This window comes from Papaver somniferum, chromosome 1 (assembly GCF_003573695.1).
Source record: "Papaver somniferum cultivar HN1 chromosome 1, ASM357369v1, whole genome shotgun sequence".
NCBI lineage: Eukaryota > Viridiplantae > Streptophyta > Magnoliopsida > Ranunculales > Papaveraceae > Papaver > Papaver somniferum.
The window spans coordinates 7,500,196-7,526,297 of NC_039358.1; the positions used below are offsets into that span (position 1 = coordinate 7,500,196).

The 26,102-nt window shown below is 37.1% G+C and overlaps 2 protein-coding genes across 2 annotated transcripts; both read left to right on the forward strand.

The window, feature by feature from the left end:
- Positions 1-13,668: 13,668 nt before the first annotated feature.
- Positions 13,669-15,087, forward strand: LOC113315921 (uncharacterized acetyltransferase At3g50280-like). Its single transcript, XM_026564337.1, has one exon. The coding sequence runs from the start codon at positions 13,669-13,671 to the stop codon at positions 15,085-15,087; it is 1,419 nt and encodes a 472-aa protein (XP_026420122.1).
- A 4,891-nt stretch (positions 15,088-19,978) lies between these two features.
- LOC113278788 (probable linoleate 9S-lipoxygenase 5) lies at positions 19,979-25,694 on the forward strand. The gene is made up of 9 exons (XM_026527539.1): positions 19,979-20,338; positions 22,314-22,603; positions 22,684-22,924; positions 23,197-23,529; positions 23,626-23,711; positions 23,806-23,913; positions 24,004-24,308; positions 24,402-24,665; positions 24,781-25,694. The coding sequence occupies exons 1-9, from the start codon at positions 20,053-20,055 to the stop codon at positions 25,547-25,549; spliced, it is 2,682 nt and encodes an 893-aa protein (XP_026383324.1). The 5' UTR covers positions 19,979-20,052; the 3' UTR covers positions 25,550-25,694.
- The last annotated feature ends 408 nt before the right edge of the window (positions 25,695-26,102 follow it).

Here is a 26,102-nt window from a genome sequence, read left to right on the forward strand (position 1 = left end):
GTAATATCAGTCAGATTTCAGATGAATGGGAAAAAAACAAACATGGCGGTAGGGTCCGATAGAAAAGGACTTATGAGTCTTAGTCACCACTTGTGCAGCATGGTTGGTCCATAAAATAAAAACGCTAAATGAGTTGGTGGTCAATCTTATTCGTGACAACTCAAAATCCAAAAGTCAACTTTTCTGTTCATTTCTTTGCATCTTCATTTTCAATTGATAAAAATTTGTGGATTCTCAGATTTCTTTTTTGTCGAAACCATACACATCGAAATTCAGCATATAAATGGTGGTGCAAGCGATTCTTGTTAACGGTGTGACTGAAATCCTGATTCAGTTGCTCCCTATTGTTGCGAAACAGATTAGTCTGGCATGGGGTGTTAAACATGATTTAAGAAGATTAAAAAATTGGATTATAAATAGATATGGGCCAGATTTTCAACCTGATAGATAACCATAGACCTGTTTTTTGAAAATTGCAAATTTAGGCCTCTATCCGTGTTTCCATCCAAATCCGTTACTTTTGTCAATTTATCGGTCAACACGGTCAATTTTTCCTCAAATGAGATGATATAATGATGCACAATTTACTTTTATACCCTTTAGTTTATGGTATTTATGGGTTACACGTGTAATAATTTTGGACACTTATCTTTCTTGATCCATCTCTAAGAACTTGGACGCTTCAGATTCAATCAATAACGGACACGTGTGGTATTTTTAGTCGTTCATTTTAGGGGAATGGAAATTAAAAAGACGAATCAGATCTCGTCGTCTATTTTTCTTTTCTACTTCAATTGTTCTTTCTCTGTGAGAGAAAATGAATAAGCAAAAAAAAAAAAGGAGTTTCGAAACAAACACGATTACTAATTTTTTTAGAGGTCAATCGTGTGAAGTATTTTTTTGCGAAGGCAGATATTTGGTCGTGAGTTGGTCAAGAACAAGATGGTGCTGCAGTGAGTAAGGTGATGAAAAATGCTTCAAAAAAAAAACCCTAAGGTGATGAACCAGCTGCAGATTATGTTATTGGAAGACACTAGGAGGTTTTTGAAGGGTTTGTGACGAATTAGAAGATGGGTTCTTATTGAATTCGTATTTGGTTCTAATTGCAGGCATCACAGAGAAGTTAGGGTTTTAAGTTGTGGTTGAATTAGAAAACGATGGAATTGGTTTGCTGATGCTGAGAAGAAATTGACCTGCTACTGGTAATCGTTGGTGATGATGATTTTAATCTGTCAAATGAAAACGAAATTGATGAGGGTATTGACAAATTTCTAATATATGAAATTATATAGTGATGCTGGAGGAATTGTTAAACGAAATAGTCACGAGAACCTTATAAACTTGTCCGTTAAAAAACAGTAAAAAATCTGGGGTTTTTAGGGGTTACGGTTGGGATATATTATCGACCCAGCCGAAACAGATAATTTTCGACGGGGAAATAAAGAATTCCCATCCGATTTTATTTTCTATAAATTTTTTAGACAACTTACGATTGGGTTTCCCAACCGTGAGCATAAGTTACGGCAGGAAAACCTTCCGTAGCCCAATCTCTGCTTTTTTTTTCTTTTTTTTTGGTTATCAGAAGTGCATACGGCTAGGATATCCTAACCGTAAACACCTGCTTACGGCTAGGTTTTCCTAATTTTCCAACCGTACACTGCTTTACGACTAAGAATTTAATGTTTCGCTGGAGTAAAAAGCTTGTACTCTGAAAATGAGTATATAATTGAACTCATTTAAGATTGAGTATAAACAGATACTCAGAAAATGAGTATAAACGGATTTCTACTTAAGAATTAGTATCACTCGATCTTAAATCGAGTATGGTCTTATATTATTTATGAAATTGAGTATAAAGTAATACTCGTTTTGGAATCGAGTATGAAGGTGTACTCTTTCTAAAATCGAGTATATAGTGATACTCAATTTCGATTCGAGTTTGAACTTATACTTTTTCTTAAATCGAGTGTAAAGTAATACTCATTTTAGAATTGAGTAACTACTCATTTTAAAACCGATCAAAATCCTTCACAATCTATTTTTCTTTTGTGATTATGGCTGGGAAATATTATCGACCAAGCCGTAACCGACACTATTCGGATAGGAAATTAAGAATTCTAAGCCAAAAGTATTAGTTACGGCTGAAATCCTGGTTGAAACCAAACATTAGTTTTTTTTATTTTTTTTGCAAGTATCACGGCTGGGAAATCCTAACCGTAAACAATTTCCTACGGCTGGGAATTTGAACTTTCCCATCCGTATACCAGAGAACGGTTAGAAAATCCTAACCAAAACTAGACCTTTGATTGTATTTGTTTTATTTGATTATCAGAATAGCTTACGTCTAGGAAAACCTAGCCGTAGAGATTCTTCTACGGTTGGGAGTTCTTACTTTCCCAACCGTACAGGTAGATTCAGGGTTCACGGTTGGGAAACATGTATTTTCACGAACGTAATATATTATTCACGGCTGGTCTTTCCAACCGTAACATAGGATTCACGGTTTGGAAAGAGTGAACTCCCAGTCGCTACAGTTCAGAAATTGTTTTTCTTTTTCCTCAAATTAATCAAAATAAATTTGTAAGTCAATCAAATGTAAAAATAAACGGTGGGCTTTCTTAGTTTTTATTTTTGCCTACAGGTTGTGCAAGGCTTGGTCAGGCCGGCGTAAAAACTATGTTCTATATTTGGGACCTAACATTGTCTCCTACCCAACCCGGTACTTTCTACTGGAAAATGGGTTTTGGTTTTTGGTTCTTGGAGAAGAGGATAGTAAGAAAATAATATATATTTTATAGCATCATCTTCATCATGATGCGATAAAGAATCACGATGTAATGGAGAAGAAAAAGAAAAAAAAAAGAAGAGAGAAATTTTTTTTATCAATTTAAGTTTTTTAATGATTTCATCATGATGAAATTATGATCGTCATTCCCATTATGATGAAATGAAGAAGAAGAGAAGAACAAGAGAAGATTTTTTTTTATTTTTTTATAATAATTAGATTATGTTTATTAGAATGGGTATATTTGACTTTTATTATTCGTTAGATTTCCCCCTATCCATGTTAGAATGTTAGAACTTAAAAAACCCCAAAGCCTCTTGGCTTTAAAGCCCTAATAATAGGATTCTTAAAATATTTTATATATATATATATATATAGTCCAAAACTTAAGATCTAAAGTTGATATTAATGTTTTTAGATTGAATTCATATTTTATATGACTAAATTAACCTTTATCGGTTAAAATTAAGAAAAAAATTGGAAAATGCACCATTTCGAATTACAATGTTGAAAATCTTCCTAACGTTCAAAAGTGTTGGAAAAATTCCCCACTGTTAAAAATGGAGGTTAAGCCTACACGTGCAGAGTAAAAGACATAAATACCCACCTTCACTAAGATCACGCCACACATGCAAATGATCCGACGGATTGAGATGAGGACATCGCACATGAGTAGCACGTGATTGTTTTGAAAATACCAATTTTCCCCTCACGTTTTTCTTAATACCTAGGTTTACAGGTGACATGATTTTACGGTGGAATGTGTCACCCTTAAAAGACGTGCCCACGTCTTATGGTTAGATGTGTTGGCTACAACTCATGGAGGCTTTACTTATCGATTGCGATTGTTGATTCCACAATGGGATTTTACATCACAAAAATTGGATTATGGGATACATGCGTCGTCCATGAAGGTTCCTTTGCAGGTGACTTGCTACCAATCACAGATCATGATTCCAAGGCTAGATATTTTTTTCACCGTAATGATCAACTACGTTTGATCTCTTTAATCAAGATCTCATCTCGATCGTGGTATTCGTCATCAGAGTTGTCGCTTCAACTACGTCAGTTACTTACATTTATGCCTCAACCCGTTTTCGAAGGGGACACGACTGATGCCCATAATTTCAGCGGTTACTCTTACCTTATGGTTAATGTTTTCATTAACCGTTTATCCAAGTCCAAGTTCACATCCATAGGCCTTTGGTAGGATAACCACTCTCACGGACAGGAGCAAAGCTGTCAAGAATTGGTATAATATTTGCCGTAGCTTTCTCATTCATCATATTCATATTTATACAAGAATAATACTTGGAACTCAAGACATGTAAACCTATCGGGTTTCCTAAGACCGACCTTATTAAGATCGACTATAAGAGTCTCCATTTAGCAACTGACCCTATGGGTCTCTATCAATAAACTGACCCTATGGGTCTATCTCTAGACTGACTATATGGGTCTTAAGCCCATATGTCACATATATCTTAATACCCACCCTCAAGACGGAGAATGCAGGTCACAAATGCCCATCTTGGACAAAAGACCATTAAACTGAGTTTTCCCTAATGATTTAGTAAAAATATCCGCCAATTGCATTATTGTTGGAGTATAAGAGTGTGATATAATCTTCCTTATGATAGCATCCCTGACCAGATGACCGTCCACTTTTATATGCTTGGTGCGTTCGTGAAAAACTGGGTTCTGAGCAATATATAACGCTGATTGACTATCACAAAGAAGTCTCATTCCGTGTGTATGAAATACTCCCAAATATCCAAGTAATTGCTTTAACCATTTTAATTCACACGTAGCTGCCGCCATGGAACGATACTATGCTTCAGCTGAGCTACGAGAAACAGTATGTTGCTTCTTAGTCTTCCAAGACACCGGCGATTCTCCAAGAAGAACAAACCATCCTGTCAAAGAACGCCTAGTCAAAGGGCAACTTGCCCAATCCGAATCACACCAACATTTTAAGTTTAGATTACTATCAGAGCGCAACATAATTCCTTGTCCAGGATTCTTCTTCAAATACCGAACCACACGCAGTGCTGCCTCCCAATGTTCCATTCTCGGTCTTTGCATAAACTGGGACAAAGTATTAACTGAATATGCTAAATCCGGTCTGGTGACTGACAAATAAATCAGTCGACCAACTAATCTCCTATACTTATCCACATCATTGAGCAAATCACCTTTTGCCAAAGCAAGACGATGATTCGTCTCCATTGGAAATTCTGCAGGTTTTGCACCCAATAAACCCGTTTCCAATATAATATCCAATGCATATTTTCTATGACATACGTAAAAACCTTGTTTACTACGAACCACTTCCAAACCAAGAAAGTATTTTAATCTTCCCAAATCTTTCATCTTAAAGCATTGACCCAAGTATGTCTTAAATTGTTTAAGAGCAACCAGATCATTACCTGCAATAATCAAATCATCAACATACACCAACAAATTCAGTTGCATCTTACCTCTAATCATAGTAAAAAGAGAATAATCTAAGTATGATTGACGAAAACCATAATTCTTCAATGATGTTGACAATTTTGCAAACCAACACCGTGGAGCTTGTTTCTGACCATATAACGATTTCTTCATCCGACACACCATATTAGGATTACCCTTAGCAAAACCCGGCGGTATCTTCATATACACTTCTTCCTCCAAATCTCCATGAAGAAAAGCATTATGTACATCCATCTGATGCACTTCCCACTTTTTAGCTGCTGCAACCACCAGAAACATACGTACAGTTGTCATCTTAACCACTGGAGCAAACGTCTCATTGTAATCCAATCCTTCAACTTGATGATTTCCAAAGATCACCAGTCTTTCCTTTAATCTGACCAAATGTCCATTCTCATCATACTTTTCTGTGTAAATCCACTTACTTCCCAGTGCCTTCTTTCCCGGCGATAATTCCATCAGTTCCCATGTTCCCTGTTTTTCCAGAGCCCTTTTTTATGCCGCCATTGCTTTCCTCCATCCTGTATGCTTCATTGCTTCTCTGAAACTTTTAGGCTCAGATTTCGCAGTTATAGCCGCAAGATAATTTTTATGCATTGTAGAAAATCTATCACAACTAACATAATATGTCAAAGGATAAGGCGTACTTGAGGATGATGATTGTGTAGATTGAGCGTGGGGTGGACTATTTTCTCTTACTGGGTGCCTCACAAAACCCTTGAGCCTTCTCGAAGGAATCTTCTGACGTTTTCCTTTACCCATCTCACTTTCTGATCTATTGTCAGCCGTGACTTCATCACTAACAGCCACATGATCTTCCGGTTGTTCTTGAGTGGCGTCAGGTAATTCTTCAACCTCACAAGCCGTATCTACCAACTCATCATTCCTTGTTACTACTTTTTCTCCTTCCCTTTTTTCATCATCACTCCAACACACATCATTACTGGGTTGAATATTACTGGGTTCTATATTACTGGGTTGAAGATTACTGGGTTGATATGGAAACTGATGCTCATAAAATTCAACATCCCTAGACACCAAAAACTGTTTTGTGTCTAAATCATATACTTGCCACGCCTTCTTACCAAAAGGATAACCAAGAAATACACACCTCCTACCTTGACTTGCGAACTTATCACCTTTACTATTTTGATTATGAACATAGCATAAACATCCAAATACCTTCAACTGATTATATGGAGGAAGCTTCCCAAATAAGATTTCATATGGATTCTTGTTGTGTAGAATTGGTGTAGGCGTACGGTTAATCAGGTATGCTGCAGTCAATGCACATTCTCCCTAAAACCGTATTGGCAAATTTGCTTGAAATCTCAAAGATCTTGCCACATTCATTATATGTTGGTGTTTTCTCTCAACTCTTCCATTCTGTTGAGGTATACCTACACACGATGTCTCAAAGACTATCCCATTAGTATTAAAATAACCACGTAATGCATGAAATTCAGTTCCATTATCACTTCTAACAATTTTTATTTCTCTGTTGAACTGGCGTTTCATTAGAGCAACAAAATTACGAAATATCAATTCAACTTCAGTTTTGATTTGAAGTAAATAAATCCATACACCTCTTGAAAAATCATCTACTATTGTCAGAAAATATTGAGCTCCACAAGACGAAGGTATCCTATAGGGACCCCATATATCAATATGAACTAACTCAAAAACACAACTAGATTTACTCAAACTATTAGCAAAACTACTTCTACGATGTTTCGCTCGTCGACAAATATCACACGCATCATTATTCTTCTTTATTAAGCTACTCACGCCTTGTAGCTTCTGTAAGACTTTCTCTGAAGGATGTCCCATACGTCGATGCCATAGCTCATATGTAGTTTCACCAACCGCCATAACTTCAACATGAGGCACACCACAGAAAATATATAGTCCACCTTGTCGCTCAGCCACTCCAATCATATTCCTCGTCAACCGCTCATGTATAAGACATAAATTGTTAGTACATTGAATACTACATCTCATCTCATCAATAAGTTGTGTAACCGAGATTAAGTTACACGTTATTTGAGGTACATAAAGTACGTTATCAAGTCTCAAACACCCATGAAGAATAATAGTGCCTATTTTCTCAGAGTGCGCAGTTTTTGCATCTGGTAGTCCAACCGAACATGCCCTAATACCTCTCACGTTTATCATGTCAATTATTGTACACGTGACATGATTGGTTGCACCTGTGTCTACAATCCAAGGTGTTTTATTCTTCTTACCTTGTAGATGTGAATTGGACTTTCTTGAATTCAAAAACTCAAGCACCTGCTGAACCTGTGCCGCTGTAACTCCCACCAGACCTGATCCATCAGCGGATGTCACGCCACCTTGCTGATTTGCTGCTGACACATGCAAGTTGTGTGCACGTACACCGCCACCTTGGTGATTTCCTCTTTCTCCTCTTCCGTTTGCAAACCCAGTGCCTCTTCTGTTTGCAAATCCAGTGCCAGTACATCCTCTCCCAGCACCAGTACGGACTCCTCTTCCATATCCAGTTCCGTTTGCAAACTCAGTGCCTCTTCCGTTTGTTCTATCCCCCCACCATTCAGGGTACCCAATAATTTTAAAACATCCATCATCAGAATGTCCTTGTTTATTGCAGTTTTTGAAGTATTTAGTAAGATCATAGGAACTCAGACGCTGATCATATTGTACTTTGAACGCCATAATATTCTCTTGTACAACCGCCGAAACACCTTCATCTCCAACCTTCAAACGCTCGCAGTTGACAATTGTTTGATATGCCACATCGATTGACGGCAATGGATCCCTAGCCAGCAGTTGTTCACGCAAGGAACTATATATAGAATCCATCCCAATCAAAAAATAGTGTAAGAAATCTTCTTCTCTTAAGACACTTACCTGAGTTGCAATATCACAAGTGCACTGCCCGCACTTGCACTTAGGTATCTTCATATAAGTCACCAACTCATCCCATATTTTATTTAATCTTCCATAATACACAGCCACTCCTTCGGTTTTCTTTTGTTTGCAATCACTCAGTTACGTTTTTAACTGGCATATCCTTGTTCCACTCACAACACAGAACCTATTATTCAAGTGTGTCCACAACAAGCTCGCATCATCATAATCTTCCAAGGTTGATCGAACTGACGGTTATAACGTATTACTGATCCAGGACACAAGCATTGAGTGAACCGCAACCCACTCTTCTAACTGATCCGATTCTACAGGTGTTTGAATGGTTCCAACAATGAATCCGAATTTTCTCTTGGCTATCAACGACCTCCTCATGGCTCTAGCCTATTCATCATACTTAGTTCCTTTTAGAACAATTGGTGTTATGATGATTCCCGGTCCATCACTAGATCCCAGGTGATATACTGGGTTCTTCTTCTGCATATCATACTCCACTGTCTTTCCTTTAGATGATTCTATATCACCTCCCATCTTCTAGGGTTTTAAAGTTTCAGTTTTTTTTTTAGGGTTTCAACGTAACCTGGCTCTTGATACCATGTCAAGAATTGGTATAATATTTGTTGTAGCTTTCTCATTCATCATATTCATATTTATACAAGAATAATACTTGGAACTCAAGACATGTAAACCTATCGGGTTTCCTAAGACCGACCTTATTAAGATCGACTATAAGAGTCTCAATTTAGCAACTGACCCTATGGGTCTCTATCAACAAACTGACCCTATGGGTCTTTATCTCTAAACTGACTATATGGGTCTTAAGCCCATATGTCACATATATCTTAATAAAAGCACAACCTAAGATTAGTAGGTTTAGTCTCTCAAAGTCCTTCCATTCCTTCACTCTGTTTTCCGATTATCAGACGAGAAAAGCTAAATCAGTGGCTGTTAATCTTGCAAACCTTGCTATTCAGCGTTATGTTCACAATTGTTGGACATCTTCACAAACCATCTTTTGCATCTCTCTTCTAGATGTTGAAGTTTATGCTCCTAATGTTAATTTCCCCATGATAATGCCACTTAGTCGTACTTTTCGTTTATGTTTATTCGTTATATCCGATCATTGTTTTGTAATCTCCTATTATTAATTTAATGAATGGATCGTTCTATCAAAAAAAAATTTTAACCCTTTTTCATCTTGGGCAAAATATGCTCATCAACAGATAAAATGTTTTAATGCTCATTGATATTGTAACGATAATGATGATAATAAATATGATTCGGAGTTTCTGATATGATCTTCATATTTTAAATCGATCGAAGAAAAAAAAAAGAACAAAACTATGCTTGTATGCAAATAACTAGTAATAGATTGGGAGTTAGAAAAAACTATTAAAATTCTCATTGAATGCGACCGTATTTATTGAGTTATAAGGACGAACATGTCATATCGCGACTTTTGATTTTTGGTATCAAGTCAGTGTAGACTTTTGTTTTTGTTTTTTTTTTTTGATAAAAAAAATTATATTAACATTAGAAAATATTTACAGAGTGATTGTTATTTATAGTACACAACTTAGCTAACCACTCTTGCTGAGAAGCAAGACTCATATTTATAGAGCTAAATGACATTGAGGGACTCTTAAGAAGTAACTTCGCTAATCTATCCGCAAGGCTATTACATTAACGATTAACATAGCAAAAAAAGAACAAGCAAGAAACTAATTGATACGCTGAGAAGCAAGCAAAAATTGATAAGCTCTCCAGTCGATCCCAGATTCGTTCTTCTTCATAGCTGTAATTACACCTTTGTTATCATTATAGAAAATTACTGATATAGCTCCAAATCGTCTGGCCCAAGTTGTTGCTGCTCTACAAGCTCGTGATTCTGCCTCATCTGAAATGGACACCAGCCATTTCCTCCTGCAGATGCAACTAAACAGACAGAATGAGTAAGCCGAACAATGTCATATGCATATTTAAGAGTGACCGAATTAATAGTCGAGAAAGTAATAGTCAAATTCGGATCACAAGACAAGCCCAATCTCAAGAGAGCAAACCACACTATATCCCCAAAGCCCATTTCACACAATACAAGTAAATTGCCTCCACAACCAAAACCCATTTTAGATTCCTATCCCCAATTTGTTAATCACAATTAAATCCTAATGAAAGAAAGAGTTAAGATTATATGATTATTACCTTGGCAGCATTAAGTGTATTCACAAGAATATCACCAGCTAGCATGAATAACAAACCAAAATCAAGAAGGGTTTAAGAGTATTCACAAGAATAACAGCAGCAGCATTAATAACAAACCAAAATCAAGAAAGATTTTCTTTAAAACAAAACAAAGGGATTCATAACCACTTAAACGTAAAGAGTAATCCATAATACTTTAATAAAGAGTTAGTCACTCAATTACATATATATATATATAGATATATATTCTATTTATTCTCCTCGCTAACTAATTCAACTTATTCCAATGAACCCATATTGTATATGTCAACGCATAGATACTCATCAGGTCATTTAGCTAAGCTATCATAATCTTCATATAAACATCATGCTGGTGTCCCTTCTCCTTCCAAACTATCACCTGGTACCATACCTACCATTGTATTGCGCATAACAGCAGTTGGAAAACTAAAACCAAAACAAAATATTTATACTGAAAGTCAAAATACAAAGAAAAATCAAAGTAAAAAAAAAAACAAATCAAAAAAAACAAACAAATACAATTACACATACCCATAGATTTTCCATCTATAATGTTATCATCTTCAACATTTTTCAAAAGGAGAGCCCCAGTAGTAGCCATTCTAGTACAGTGGTCTATGATAACAGCTAAATCTTCATCAATAAGATATTTTCTCTTAAATTGTTCTTTTAAGAAGTTGCCAATTTCAATTTTGGTTTCTTCTGAAATAGCACCGGCCATCACCCATTTCACATCGTCTCTAAGTTTTACAACTGTAACTCGACCTTTGATAGTTTGAATTGTTTAATCTCATCAAGTCTTTCTGGAGTTAGTTTTCCGACCAGTTCTCTGATATGCTTTTCCAATCTCATCACTATTTCAGAGAAACTTAGATTTGAATTCTTAAGCTGCAAGAAAAAGAAAATGCAAAAAGAAATCTAAGCAAAACCATGAGATAAAAAAGGAAGGAAATAAACACAAAAAATTATTATTGATAAAAAGAAATCTAAGTCAAACAGACGAGAGAAAAAGAAGAGGGGAAGCAAGAAGGGGAAAAGATCATGTAAGGTGATGATTTCAGATAGATAATAATGTTTTTTTGGTTAGATGATCACTGAATCGTTTTTTGGGATCATAGTTTTTCTGGGGGACCATGGTTTTTCTGGTTTCAAGTTTGGTTAGATGCAAAAAAAAACATTTTCCAACCGAACATACGATCGGTTAGTTGCAAAAAACATTTTCTCACCGAACCGATTAATACGGTTAGTTGCAAAAACCAGTTCCCAAACGAACTGGTCAGTTCGGTTATTTGTAAAAACGATTTCCTAACCGAACCATAGTTCAGTTAGTTGCAAAAACCATTTACTAACCGAACATTAGTTAGGTTAGTTGCAAAAAACATTTCCCAATCGAACCTTAATTCGGTTATATCGCAAAAAATATTTCTCAACCGAACACGTCGCTTGGAAAATAAAACAATGGTCCCAAAAAAAACATGGTCCCAAAAAACGGTTTTATATTAACTGTTCATGATTAAGAATCGATCCTTTTACTGTTTCAGTGATTAAAAGCTTGAGAAAATGTTTAAGAGATAGTTGCAGACGAGGAAAGTTGAAGAAGACGACGATTGAGGTTGATTCGATCGTTGAAACAAGTAAGCTTGTACAACCCACTCTTTTATTTTGCTTGAATTGCATGATGTGTTGTGTTAATTTGTCGTTGGAAGAAATTTTAATTGTAGGGTTCACATAAAATTTGGGGGTTTTAAGCTATTTTTGTAATTTACAGTTTGATTGAAATCGCCACTGAAATTGTAGATTCGTGAATTGACATTTAGGGTTTCTTTAGTCACCATGTTGCTATTTCTTATTTCACTGTTTATTAATCGAAACACCATATACTCATCAAGATGCTATTTCCTAACTATGATCAGCTTGACTTTATAATCTGTAAAAAAAAAATTTCATCTTCATACCCAATGATACGAGGTAAACACCCATGCAAATTATTTGTAGTGCCGGGAGGATGCCTAATGGCCATAGCACCTCCATTGACGTTCACTTTTGCTGGATCAAGACCCAGTTTGTTATGGCAGTGCATGAATTGGGATCCAAAAGCCTGTAGTGAAGTGCACATAATTACCTTGATTAGGATCAAAAGCATTATAAACAACTTTGCATGTAAAGCTCCATTTAAGGAACACTTACGGAAGAAATCAGCACATTTACGCTACCTCATTTGTTTGAAAATGATCAATATCAACAAGTTCAAGACCAGCAGCCTTCACGGCAGCTGGAATTGCAACACCTTATGATGTTTAATAAAGAGAATTTTATGTGTGGATTAAAATCTTAACCTTTGGTTCGTTTAGGAAGCAATATTTCTTACTGTATTTTTTTTCCCCTGGTCTTTGCTTGTTATTTCTCATGCTCTAACTCACCTGGAACTTGTTGATCATTTTGTCAGGTTACCACTTTTGACAAGTTTCTAGGTCAGCAGAATGACTTCATCATATTGTCTCTTATCGGTACTCGCTTTGGTGGTCATCTTCTTGCTGTGAAATAATTGATTGTTGCCATGTCTCGAGCACGACTTGGTATCTACGTTCTCTGTCGCTTCCGACTTCTTTCTTGAATATCTGATCAGCTGGGATTAAACTTCGGCGAGACCACATCATTTACAGAACGTGGTGTTGGAGACACTGGAAGGGCCACTTTTGGGAATGGCATTGAAGAAATGGCCAGTATTGTTAATGTAAAGATGCATCAAGCCTATGAGGCTAACCAAGTCAATCACCTATAGATTTGTGTAAAATTATAGGTGCTCTACATATGGGTGTTGCTCGTCTTTCAGACTTGTTGTAATAATCTATGGTTTCTTATATGTTTTTTTTAATAATTTACTGTTCATCCACAATTGTCGCTCATTCTATTCGATATTGTCGCACCTTCGCCTAACAAAACGAGAAGAACTCCATTAAAACATGGGAAAACATCCATACTCAGTAAAATCTCATTCTCCCTAATCATCATCCTTCTTTCTCCATCTCCCCGAAGACAATCCAAAGCTAGGCTTATTGAGAAAATGAAAAACAACAGAGGAACTTATTGATTTGATAGGACCTAGCTAGACGCGTATGAAGAATCTTGTACGGCAAATCAACAAAACTATGCATCTCCAGAAAGAACCTAAGAGCAAAATCTTAATTTGCTTCTCTGCATATGAAGTAAAGTAGTTTTGCCATCATTATTACGTCCTTTGTCATCACTATCACTATTAAGTCCAAAAACAAAAGATAATGAATAATACATCTGCAAAGGTTCGCCGTGTCTCCACCAGCACGGTCTTCCCAGCAACACAAAAGAAGCGTACAACTCAAAAGATTGAATTGAGTCCAATGGATTTCAGGCCTTTTAGACGTTTGTATGCTCAATCTGGTCTTTTGTTTGCTAAACCGAGAACTACCAGTGATAGCCGCGAATCCATTCAAGAAGAAACAAACAAGATTCTTAGTAACCTTAAGAGTTCCTTATCACAAACTCTCGACTATTTCTTTCCTCTTGCAGGTTGTCTGACCGTGACAAAACACGATGATGATGGAACCATATCTGTTTACATTAACTGCAACTCCGCTGGTGTTGAATTCATCCATGCTGTGGCAGATGTTACGATAGCTGTTCTTCTTAAACCAACCTACACTCCGGACATCATTGACTCATTCTTCACCTTTGATGGCATACGGAATTATGAAGGTGTATCATTGCCATTGCTTTCTGTACAGGTGACGGTATTAACTGACGGCATCTTTGTGGCCTTTAGCTCAAATCACAGTGTATGCGATGGTACATCCTTTTCGAACTTCATCAATTCATGGTCTCAGATCTCTAGAGGCATAACTCATAAATTACATCCTCCTGTCATTCTCAAACCTCGCTGGTTGCCCAGGCAAACCAATTTTCCCATCCGTCTACCCTTTTCATCCATTGAAGAACTAACGGTAGAAAAGTTTATCCCTTCTCCAGAATTAAGGCAAAAAAAATTTCATTTCACACCACAAAACGTTGCGAAACTTAAAGAGAAAGCCCACAATGGATATGGTACTACTTTTTCATCCTTGCAAGTTGTGTCGGCTAATGTTTGGGTAGCTGTAACGCGAGCTAGACAATTACATCCGAATGTAAATGTTACTTATGCTTGTGCAATTAATACTAGAGACAGACTAGATCCACCTTTACCCAAAGGTTACTTCGGCAACTCGGTTCTCCGTGGGCTTGCAACGGCCAAAGCAGGCGAGTTACTGGAAAAAGGACTCAGCTTTGGAGCTTCTTTAATAAACCATATGGTCAAATCCTGCACTAACGATGAGATTCATCGTAATTGGGAATCATGGGTGGAAAATCCTGTTATGCCTTCAAGTCTTGACCTGTTATCAAGTACTAATGTGGCCGTAGGGGGATCTCCGAAGTTCAATATCCACAGCATTGATTTCGGCTGGGGTGCACCATTAGTTAGTCGATACGGGAGCAACTACAGGTCTGAAGGGTTGATTATGGCCGACGCTGGTCCAGTCAATAATGGAGTTATAACCATCGGCATTTGCCTTCCTTTCGAGATATTAAGGGCCTTAGAGAACGATGTGGAGTTTATGGAGACTGTTTGCACAGTCTTACCACCAGAGTATTCCACCACCAAGATCGAACCTTTGTCAAACTTATAGTTTTGACCAGTCTCTTTTGGTAGGGTGCAACACAGCCAACTTACAAGGCTGATTATATTACGTTTTAAGGATAAAAGTAAAAATGTATGCAAATTGCAAGAAAAGAAACTGTACACTCTGGAGTCTGGCCAACAAAGTCAAGAACAAGAACGAAATTTAGAAAATTAAAGATAGACGATTTTTTCCATTTGCATCTCTTGATTAGGGCTGCATAACGGGTAGGTTGGGTAGGATATGGCCTATACCCGCCACCCTACCCGTTTACTGGCAGTTAAGAAAATTTTTACCCGCCACCCTACCCGCCATTAAACGGGTAAGATCCTACCCAACCCATTCTCTGGCGGGTCGGGTAGGGTAGGGTGGCGGGTATAACCGTTTTTTCCCCTTCTCCATGACTTTCTGAAGTCTGAATTTCAGACTCTGAACAAGAAAAGGGACCGTGCATGTTGTGCTAGTAGACCAACGATGAATTTAGAAACAAAAGCATAACCATAAAAAATGTAAAACAAAAGTATTCTCAAGAAAAGAGTTGTATTCTTGTTGAAATAGACGATGAATCCCAGCCCAATTCCATATTCTTCACGTGACCTTGTTCTTCATATAACAGTATCATCACCAAAAGCTCTTCATATTGACCTTCTTCTTCAATCATCATCTACGATGATGGAATAAGTACTAAGATCACCAAATAAATCTGCATACAAGTTATCTCTTGTTAGATTCAGTCATAATAGTGAATGATTTGATGCAAAGTTCAGTCATAATACCAACATCAAGTAATATCACAACAAGTTCTGTATCTGTTAATGTTTGAAAGACAAAATAAGAGGCTAGGAAATTGCTAAATTCTGTGAGTTCGAGATATTAACTATACTTCAAAAAAAGTACAGAAAAATAAGAAGAAGAAACTGCTCCTTTGATAGGTTTAGAACTAACATGCAACTCAGAGCACTGTATTCAGAAAAGTCAATATATTTCAGAAAACGCAAAAACCCATACATGAAATAATGTTATCCTAAATATACAAGTGTTGAATAAGGAGGACATTATCTTATAAACTTAAATGCGTTTTTGATGTTTCTGCTTTACTTTCGAGTTTCGACAAACATTACCTTATATGTAATCAAAGAAATAAGACCCCAATAACCCATAGATCATGACAAGGCTTGATGTTCCCCAAACACAGGGGTCTAATATGTAACTGCCACATCAGCAGGAAAGGTTCTCCTTTTTGTAATGATAAAGGAATAGATAAGAAATAGAAAAGAAATTTGAAGATCGCAACGAGGATGAAGAGTATTAATGTTCTTGTCGACAACATACTTAATGAGATTTTTGTCTCGAGTTCAAGATTTTAAGACTGAGAAGAGATGTCTTTGTGTCTCCAAGTCTTGGTATAACCTAGTCGGTTATTTTAAGAAGACAATTTTTTTTTCCTTCTTCTTTTTGTTGAGGATCATGATTTATTTTGGTAAGTCCACATGAGATGCAGCTAGACCAAGGAAATACACAATGACCTTGTCTTAGTTTCATGTGCTATCGCAAGTTTTTAGTCGTACACGAAATTCCGATCCAAATTGCATACACTAACTTACAGCAGAACACAGGGAAGCCAAACAACAGGCACACTCCATCACTTTGTCTTTAGAAAACACTGAAACAGACACCAGAGATACATGCAGCCAGCATATTCCATCACTTTGTCTCCCTTCAGCCCTGCCTGCCGTTTCCAATTCTAGTAGGAGAAAAACCAAATTCAAATTACATTTGGTGAAATTCAGCTAAAAAATGTTAATAAATCCAAGTGGGTAAAAACAACTGTTGGAACTTGTAGTTTACCTGTTTACTTGTGAAATTTACACTTGCCTTTCCATGTATGTTACAGGTGAAAGTTAAGGACCTTGTAACAGGAGAAAGTAAAGGTTGCTAGAGGGAAAGCAAAGAGCCCAATCGTTGCAGGATTGATATTCCCTTTGGACTTTGAGAACGACGAAATAGCTGAAGTCTTTGGCCTTGGCAAAGGCAGAACTGGTCTGTTGGGTTATTCCACGTGGACGAGACTGAGCTGCAAAAACAAAGCCTAACTAATTACCAGTGTGAGCTTTGAATTTTAACAAGTTCTGTTTTCATTTTTATGTTAAGCGCATATAAAATTAACCAACTAGGATAGTTCATTAGTAATTGTGATGAAAATTGTTTTCCGCACAAGTCATATTAACCTTTCATCATGATTAGTTAGTTACTTCGAGTCACGTCATGTTACAACTCACATAATTGAGACACTAATATTATTTGCAATATGTATAGAAATGGTTGTCTAAAGCCTAGACAGATTACAAGTTTTGCCTAGACATAGTTGTGTTGCTCGATGTTCCAGGTTGTGCTGCAAGTTATGGGAAACCAGCAACAGAACCAACATTCCGACTTCAATAATCAAGTTCCAGATGTTGAGAGTCCTGATGGCAGATCTTGTGGGTGTTGAAAATCCCCAGGATGGAGTTCAAGTTGTGCATCTTTACAACAGAAAGAAGCAGGTTGCTACAAGGTATGTTGTTAATGGCAAAGAAGAAGTTGGAAGTCTCATTTGCTAAGACTTCAGCTCCATGACACTTTTGTCGAATACAATTTTCCCTGCAGCAACATACTTAAAGGTTCTGCTCTCCCATCAGTCAGTTTAAGTTATTAGAATTGTTGTTGCCGTGATTTGGGTCTAGTAGTTTTTGGATCACTAGGTTATCCCTACATTTCCTTTATTACGCTAATTAGTAACTGAACCTTCCATGGTTCGCTATATAAGTATCTTTAAGCCTAGCTTGTGTTTGGATTAAGAAAAGTGAATTCACCAGCTCAAGCTAGGTGATGCTAGAGGTCGACACCAGGTCTGAGAAAACTGTATTTAACTACATATAACCCAGTTCTGTTTTAATTGTACTTCTGAAGTTGATAAATATGTTCAGAACATGTTTTTTTGTTGATTCTGGGGAAGCAACGTCTTTCATTTTCGTCCATATGGTTATAAACTTACGTAGTTCTTGTTTTCTGTAGAAATGACATTGCAAACTATGAAAGATGTTTCTGTTACTTTGTCGGCTTGAATTACTCTTGTTATGTCAATTATCCGGTAGAATCAGAGTGCTGTAATTACAGTTAATTATAGTGTGGTTGACATTTTGGTGTTACTGGTTACCACGTTTTAGCACTGGCGTGTAACAGTAAGGGAATTTAGGCCTCCCAACTCCCACTAGCCTTACAATACTCGTTCCCTTCGAGTTGCTTTTGCTTCCTCACCTGTAAGACCTAAAAAATTCCAGGCAACTTAGCTTTTCTATACCTCTAGGCATTTCATCATTATGCCTCTTTGGTGTGCAAGGAGTCTCAACTTCGGCCAATTCTTGATTTCTTTTGGTAGCTTACATTCAGATCCTAGATGCACTATCACCAGATTCTGGAGGTTGCTGATGCAAGATTCAGGCAGGTCTTCAATGTTACAACCATTCAAGGAGAAAGAGAAGAACCTTCAGCATGTTCAGATCCGCAAGAAGCAGAGGCAATAGGTTCATCAGAAAAGAAAACCTCCCCAGTTTCAGCATAGAAAGCGATTGTGAAATCTTAATCAAGAATCTAAATGCTAACCCAGTGGCCATCTCTCGGAGCAGTAAAGATATTTTCGGGGAAGCAGATAGCCTAGTAAGACATTGTCATAATCTCTTAGGATTTCAATTTGCGTCCAAGATGAGTAATGAAGTAGCAGACACATTAGCGAAGAAAGCAAAAAATTTCCTGGTATTTTAGATTTGGGTGATATTCCCCCTTCATATATTAATCATGATAGTAGATAAATCTAATATTAGGAAAAGAGATACCTTTTCTGTGTATTAGATAGTTCTGTTGTCGATGTGATTAGGGCCTCCACCTCCCATTAGCCTTTTTAATGAAATTGTATTTGCAGACAAAGAAAAGTTGAATGGAGAGAGTATAATATATGCAGGATATCACTATTCTCTTGGCTATATGCCCACCCGTCATAACTCAAATTATACGGTTGTTGAAATTAGAGTACATTGCATTCGTTTGTTGCGAAGATTAATCTCACATTATATGGGCATGGCGGAGTCGGGGTTGCAGTGAGTTCTGGTTGATTAGAATACTTGTTTTTCTTGGTGCCGTATGGATGTCATTATTTCCCAGTAGCTGCAGTTTAGCTCATCCGTGTATATATATTAAGATGAAACAACAAATACTAAGACCCTTTCTCCTAAAATTTCATTCCTTAATATCTAATGGACTCACGGGTGGAGGGATATCATTCTAATAGCGTCTCCATCCAACGCCACTGCATGATTGCAGAAGTTCCAATCCTATTATTATTCTTTGTAATAATTTGTTTTTCTCTTTTGGGTGTCAGTTTGTCGCGTATTATACTTGGGGTATTGCATATCAAATAATCGAGGGTTATTTATTTTGTAACAGAAAGTCCTTGCATTGGCAACCATGACGACAAGAACCTTTAAAAAAAATTACACCCGTGTAAGTTAGGAGTTTCATCAGAGCCGGTTTAAATCCGGCATGGATAAGTGTGCGTGTGTAGTTATCCTGGCCATTTTGCATACAAATAAAACAATAATAATAATAATATAAAATGTCAACTGACCCAATTTGCACCAGAAGAGTATGTGAACCCATAGGTACCCACCCCAAACAAGCATGTTACACGAGCAAGTGGGTTGGTAAAGATTGATATCCTAAACAGCTGGCCAACCAATGATTATTAAAAAACAAATTCAAATCAGAGGGTTAATTAATTACTAATTAAAAGTACTTAGTCCTTAATTATCACATGGCTACAGTATAGGATAGTGCAGACCCTCTATATAATGTGCCTTACAAAAGTCTTCTTCTAAATCATCAACCTGGTTTCCCCTTGTCTCTCCCATTCTCATATCTTCTTCTTCTTTTGTAATTAAGATGTTTGAGACAATTTCACACTGGTTTCCTCTTGCCTTGGCTTCTCTCGTTTTCATATTCTTCTTTTGTAAGGCGATTTCCCATTTGTTTCGTGGCAAGGAAACAGCTGATGAGAAGAGTCTAGTTGACGTAGAAGAGAAAGAAACCATCCATGGAACGGTTGTGTTGATGAAGAAAAATGTGTTGGATTTCACTGATTTTCAATCGTCTTTATTGGATCGAGTTGATGAGTTTCTGGGAAATGGGGTTTGCTTGCAGCTCGTTAGTGCTGTTCATGGTGATCCAGGTAATTTTCATTTTATGTTTTTCTTTGATAAATTTACTCTGCATAGGTCACTACATCATCGAATCTCTCGGGGTTAATAAGTAGCGTAAACCATGCATTAAAAAATTAACAGCAAGTAAAAAATTAGATTGTGCAAGTCAAGTTGGGGCTAGAAATTTCTGATGTTTTCCCGTGGTTACGAACTTAAAAAAAGTTATACTGTGTTAGATTTGAGTTCCTCTGCATTCCGGGGTCCTGGGAGTCTGGGGATAGTTCAGAAAACACTGGCCAAATTGAAGTTCTTCCATAAGCGTCCCAAATTTATATGTTCCTTACTGTGACCTATAGTTTTCTGCAATGAATCTGTTTTGGTTGTTAAAGCAGATTCCCTACTTGAAGAAATAGTAGAACGAGTGAGTTGCAAATTTACCTTGTACATTTTAGGTAACTTGGAGTTCTCATCGAGGCTATGAATTTAAAAAAAGTTATACAGTAAAAGCGTCCCTAAGTTATATGTTTCCTACTGTGATTTACTCCCTCCGTTCCTTTTTAATAGACTGGTTTGTTTTTAAAAAAAATTAAGGAAATTAAGAGGATTAATCATTGAAAGTTGTCCTCATGACACTTGTCAATAAAAGAAGTGAAGTGAAATAGTCTCCATGACACTTGTCAGCAAAAGAAGTATAGTGAAATGGTCCGCATGACACTTGTCATCAAAAGAAGTTAAGAAAAAAACAGTCCTAGAAAATTAAAGTGACTTTTCCAATTAGAAAACCAACCTATTTTTATGAAACATTTATTTTAGGAGACCAACCTGTTAAAAAGGATCGTAAGCAGAACAGTCTTCTGCTTGTTTTCGACGAGGAATTTGTTTTGGTTGTTGACTTAATGTGAATCATAGAGATTTGAGATCCCTTGTTGAAGTTTTGTTCTCTCATACCTCATGACTTATCACACCACGACAGCTCATACTTCACTTGTCTGTGGTCAATGGTAGATTTAGATCTCTTAATTTCCAATATTTTATGAACAGCCAATTGGATCAAGTACAAGTTTATATATAATTTTGTATACAGCCCTGCCGGCCTGACTGGGTTTATTTATTGCATTCAACTTTCAACATTCTTTTTTAGTTTTATCCAAAATAATGCAAGTTCCCACAACAACATGTCGGTAGTACGTCATTCTGGCTCTGGTTCTAAGAGGAATAGCCAGAAGCCGTATGTATCCCATACTTTACCGACAAAAAGATACCGGCAGTATATCTTTAGGAATGTTTACGTTCATCCGAAACCATTTTAGTAATATATTTCTTCCGTCCCAAGTTAATTGAGTTATTTGGTTTCAAATTTTATCCCAAAAATAATTGAATTATTTCACTGATCACGGGAATATCTTTAGAATTACTTTTTTTAATTGATTATTGTTATTATAAAAAATATATATAATTCTTATATTCGTTATATAGGTGTTTTAAAATATTTTTTCAACGGGTTATTAAGAATAGCGGTATAGTTTAAGAGATAAATCATTTCTAATTTTTACTAGTTATTATCCATAAAAGTACGAGAATTATAAAAAATTCTTAACTAGACTCTTTTTTCCTTCTTGTCTTAAGAATTTTTCAAACTACAATTAACTCAATTGATTTGGGACGGAGAGAGTACTAACTAACTGTCCTTTTGAAAATGATGGCTAAAATAATAAATTTATGTTAGTTAATATCCATTAATGTTTTCTAAAGCTACAAATTTAAAATAAAGGCGGAGAAATTAATAATTCTGTTAAAATATTGTTAATAAATCATGACATTGGAACCTACTTTAACTTTAATAAAATGGATTCATTTATTAGATCTAAGATTTAGACGATAATCATGTAAAGAGATCTGGACTAGTCGTCGTATTGGTCCGCTCCTAGTCAAGTCGGTCGGACTCGGAATTGGATTACATTTTCCAACTAGTTCATAATATCCGTGTCAAACTTACAAATGCAGAGAATGAAATGCGAGGAAAAGTGGGAAAAGAATCCTATATTGAACATTGGATCACAACAATGACCTCAGCGAAAGCAGGATCATCTGTATTTGGGATCACATTTGAATGGGACGAATCAATTGGCATTCCAGGGGCTTTCATTATCAAAAATCTCCACCATAGTGAGTTCTACCTCAAGTCACTCACACTTGAAGAGGTTCCTGGCGTCGGCCGTGTTCACTTCGTTTGCAACTCTTGGGTTTACCCGGCTCACCATTACAAAACAAACCGCATTTTCTTTGCTAACCAGGTAGGCTTTGTCAAAGACGCACGAATTTGATGCCAGAAAAATGGCAATGTATATTTATGTAAGATTGGTTATGGTTGCAGAGTTACCTTCCAAATCAGACACCAAGACCTCTAAGAGAGTACAGAGAAGATGAACTTAAGACTCTTCGTGGAAACGGAACAGGAGAGCTCAAGGAGTGGGATCGAGTTTATGACTATGCAACGTACAACGATTTGGGTAGCCCTGACAAAGGACCAAGGTATGCCAGACCAATTTGTGGGGGATCATCAGAGCTTCCTTATCCTAGAAGGGGACGTACTGGTCGCAAACCCACGAAGACAGGTATCAAAATATCATGAGACTTTATTTCTCGATACTATGTTGTTAAGGCTAGTTAGGCGCTCGCCTAGGCACCCAAGACGGAAAGTGGGCACCTCACCAACAAGGCGCCCAAAGCGCAAAAGGCGGGGACCCACTAACTTGAGTTATTTTTTTCTCTGGTCGCCTTGGGCGCCTAGGCGCTAGGCAAGGCGCAACATAGGTACACATAATGTAAGTTCGGAAGCATGCATGTGTCTGACGCAGGCTATTTGCTTGTTCTGTTTGTTTAATAGATCCCAACTACGAAACCAGATTATTCTTGTTGAGCCTCGATATTTATGTGCCAAGAGATGAAAGATTCGGCCACCTGAAGATGTCGGATTTTCTAGCCTTCTCCCTCAAGTCCATTGCGCAAGTCCTTCTTCCAGGGATAGTATCATTTTTGGATAGCACTCCCACCGAGTTTGATTCTCTACAGGAAGTGTTAGACCTACACCACGGAGGACTCCGGCTACCCTCCGCTGCAGTAAATGCAATTCACCACTCCGTCCCTTTACAAATGATCAAGGAAATCTTTCGTACAGATGGACACGTCCTTAAGTTCCCTGTACCTCATGTCATCAAAGGTACCAGGGGAAAATCGGTCTTTGCCATCTGATTAAATGTGATTCATTCTTGTCTATGCCCATTTTGTTTATGTTGTTATTTTCATACTTGTGCAGAGGATAAGTTTGCATGGAGGAGTGATGAAGAATTCGGAAGAGAAATGCTTGCTGGAGTTAACCCTGTCGCAATTCGACTTCTTGAGGTATAAAACATATCAAAGTTCTTGAATCCATAACTTTTTCGATAAATTTGTAACTCTAAATTGACATAGTTGTATCTGGTTCAACAATTCATAGGAGTTTCCCACAATAAGCAAGCTCGACCCTGAACTATATGGAGATCATACAAGCTCAATAACCAAACAACATATTGAGAAGAACCTAAATGGGTTAACAGTTGAAGAGGTAACTACAACTACGTGTTTTTATTACGAAAAATCATAATTATATATGTTTCTCAATGTACTGATGACAATTTGAAGCATGAATGCGTAGGCTTTGGAGAACAAGAAGCTATTCATATTGGATCATCATGATACATTGATTCCGTACCTGAACCGCATAAACACAACTACAACAAAAATTTATGCAACAAGAACCATCCTCTTGTACCAGCAAGACGGGACCTTGAAGCCTTTGGCTATTGAGCTAAGCTTAGTCCATCCAGATGGAGAAAAACATGGTGCAGTTAACGAGGTTTATACACCAGCTGAAGATGGCGTTGAAGCATCAATTTGGCAGCTTGCCAAAGCTTATGCAGCTGTGAATGACTCTGGCGTCCATCAACTCATAAGCCACTGGTAATATTTGTGCTCGTATAAATTTCCTAATTTTTGCGACTAATGCACTTCTGAGGAGCCTGATCTTATGAGATCTTTCACACTGCCGCGCAGGTTGAATACACATGCGGTGATTGAGCCATTTGTAATTGCCACAAACAGGCAACTAAGTGTTATGCACCCAATTTACAAGCTGTTGGAACCTCATTACCGAGATACAATGAATATCAACGCATTGGCTCGTCAGACTCTCATTAGCGCTGAAGGTATCCTTGAAAACACTGTATTTCCAGGAAAGTACGCAATGGAACTGTCAGCAACAATTTATAAAACGTGGAATTTCACTGAGCAGGGACTCCCGGCCGATCTCATTAAAAGGTAGAAATTTCCAAACGCATTTGATTTAGCAATTCATTTTAGATTCTTACTGAATGACTTCTTGGTTATTACTCCCCTCTCTGCAACTAATTGCTCATTTTCTTCGTTTGTTCAGGGGAATGGCAGTTCCGGACCAAACCAAACCACACGGGCTTAGCCTAGTGATTGAGGATTACCCTTTTGCTGTCGACGGGCTTGAAATTTGGTCAGCAACTGAGAAATGGGTTCATGAATATTGTTCATTTTACTATCCGACAGATGACTTGATCCAGGGTGATTCAGAACTCCAGGCATGGTGGAAAGATGTACGAACCGAAGGCCACGGTGACTTGAAAGATAAACCATGGTGGCCAAAAATGCAAACTCTGTCAGACTTAACTAAATCATGCAGCACTATTATATGGGTATCTTCAGCGCTTCATGCAGCAGTGAATTTCGGTCAGTTCCCGTACGCAGGTTACTTACCGAACAGACCAACAGTAAGCCGAAGATTCATGCCCCAGCCAGGTACACCTGAATACGCTGAACTAGAAAAGAACCCAGATTTAGTTTTCTTGAAAACTATAACTAGTCAACTGCAAACTCTACTTGGGGTGTCCCTAATTGAGAGCCTGTCAAGGCATTCTTCTGATGAGGTTTACCTTGGCCAAAGAGATTGTTCTGAATGGACATTAGATAAAGAAGCACTTGAAGCTTTTAAAAGGTTTGGGGATAATCTGGTTGAGATTGAGAATAAAATAATGCAAATGAACCATGAAAAGAAATTCAGAAACAGATTTGGACCAGTGAATGTGCCGTACACACTGTTGTATCCAAATACTTCTGATTTAAGCAAAGTTGGTGGACTTACAGGTAAAGGAATTCCAAACAGTGTTTCAATTTGAGTTTTGAGTGGTTAGCCTCCAGATATGTCTCAATAATGGAATGTTTATGATGTATCCCAGGAATTATGAACACTTTTGATGGTGTACTTGTTTAATTGATTTTTTCTGATGAAAATAATTTGATATTCCCTCCATTTCTAAAAAATAGGCTTGTTTGGTTTTCACAAAAATTAATAAAACTAATCATTGGAACCACTTTTCCATGTTTTTTCCTAATCTATCCTTTGGTCCCCACTCATTTTTTATTAGAAGAAGAGGAGAGACAAGTGGTCCCTTTTTTGTATTAAGAGAGAAAATGGAGAGAGAGAAATGGTACCTCAATGAGTATAGTAGTAAAATCATAACGTTTGACTTTCCACATATGGAAATAAACCTATTTTTTTTGACATACTCAAAAAGAAAACTTGCCTATTTAAAGGTAAATCCTGATTATTATTATTTTTTCTTTTGACGTTCGAAAACAATGTCAAGCATTTCGGAAGAGATTTACTTTGAAATCCTTTTAAGAGTACCAGTAAAATCCCTATTAGCTTGTAAGTGTGTTTGCAAGACA

Coding starts and splice junctions, on each gene's coding strand:
- LOC113278788 (XM_026527539.1), top strand. CDS start 20,053: ATGTTTGAGACAATTTCACACTGGTTTCCTCTTGCCTTGGCTTCTCTC. Junction 20,339..22,313: donor TGCTGTTCATGGTGATCCAG/GTAATTTTCATT, acceptor TTACAAATGCAG/AGAATGAAATGCGAGGAAAA. Junction 23,914..24,003: donor ATGGGTTAACAGTTGAAGAG/GTAACTACAACT, acceptor ATGAATGCGTAG/GCTTTGGAGAACAAGAAGCT.
- LOC113315921 (XM_026564337.1), top strand. CDS start 13,669: ATGAATAATACATCTGCAAAGGTTCGCCGTGTCTCCACCAGCACGGTC.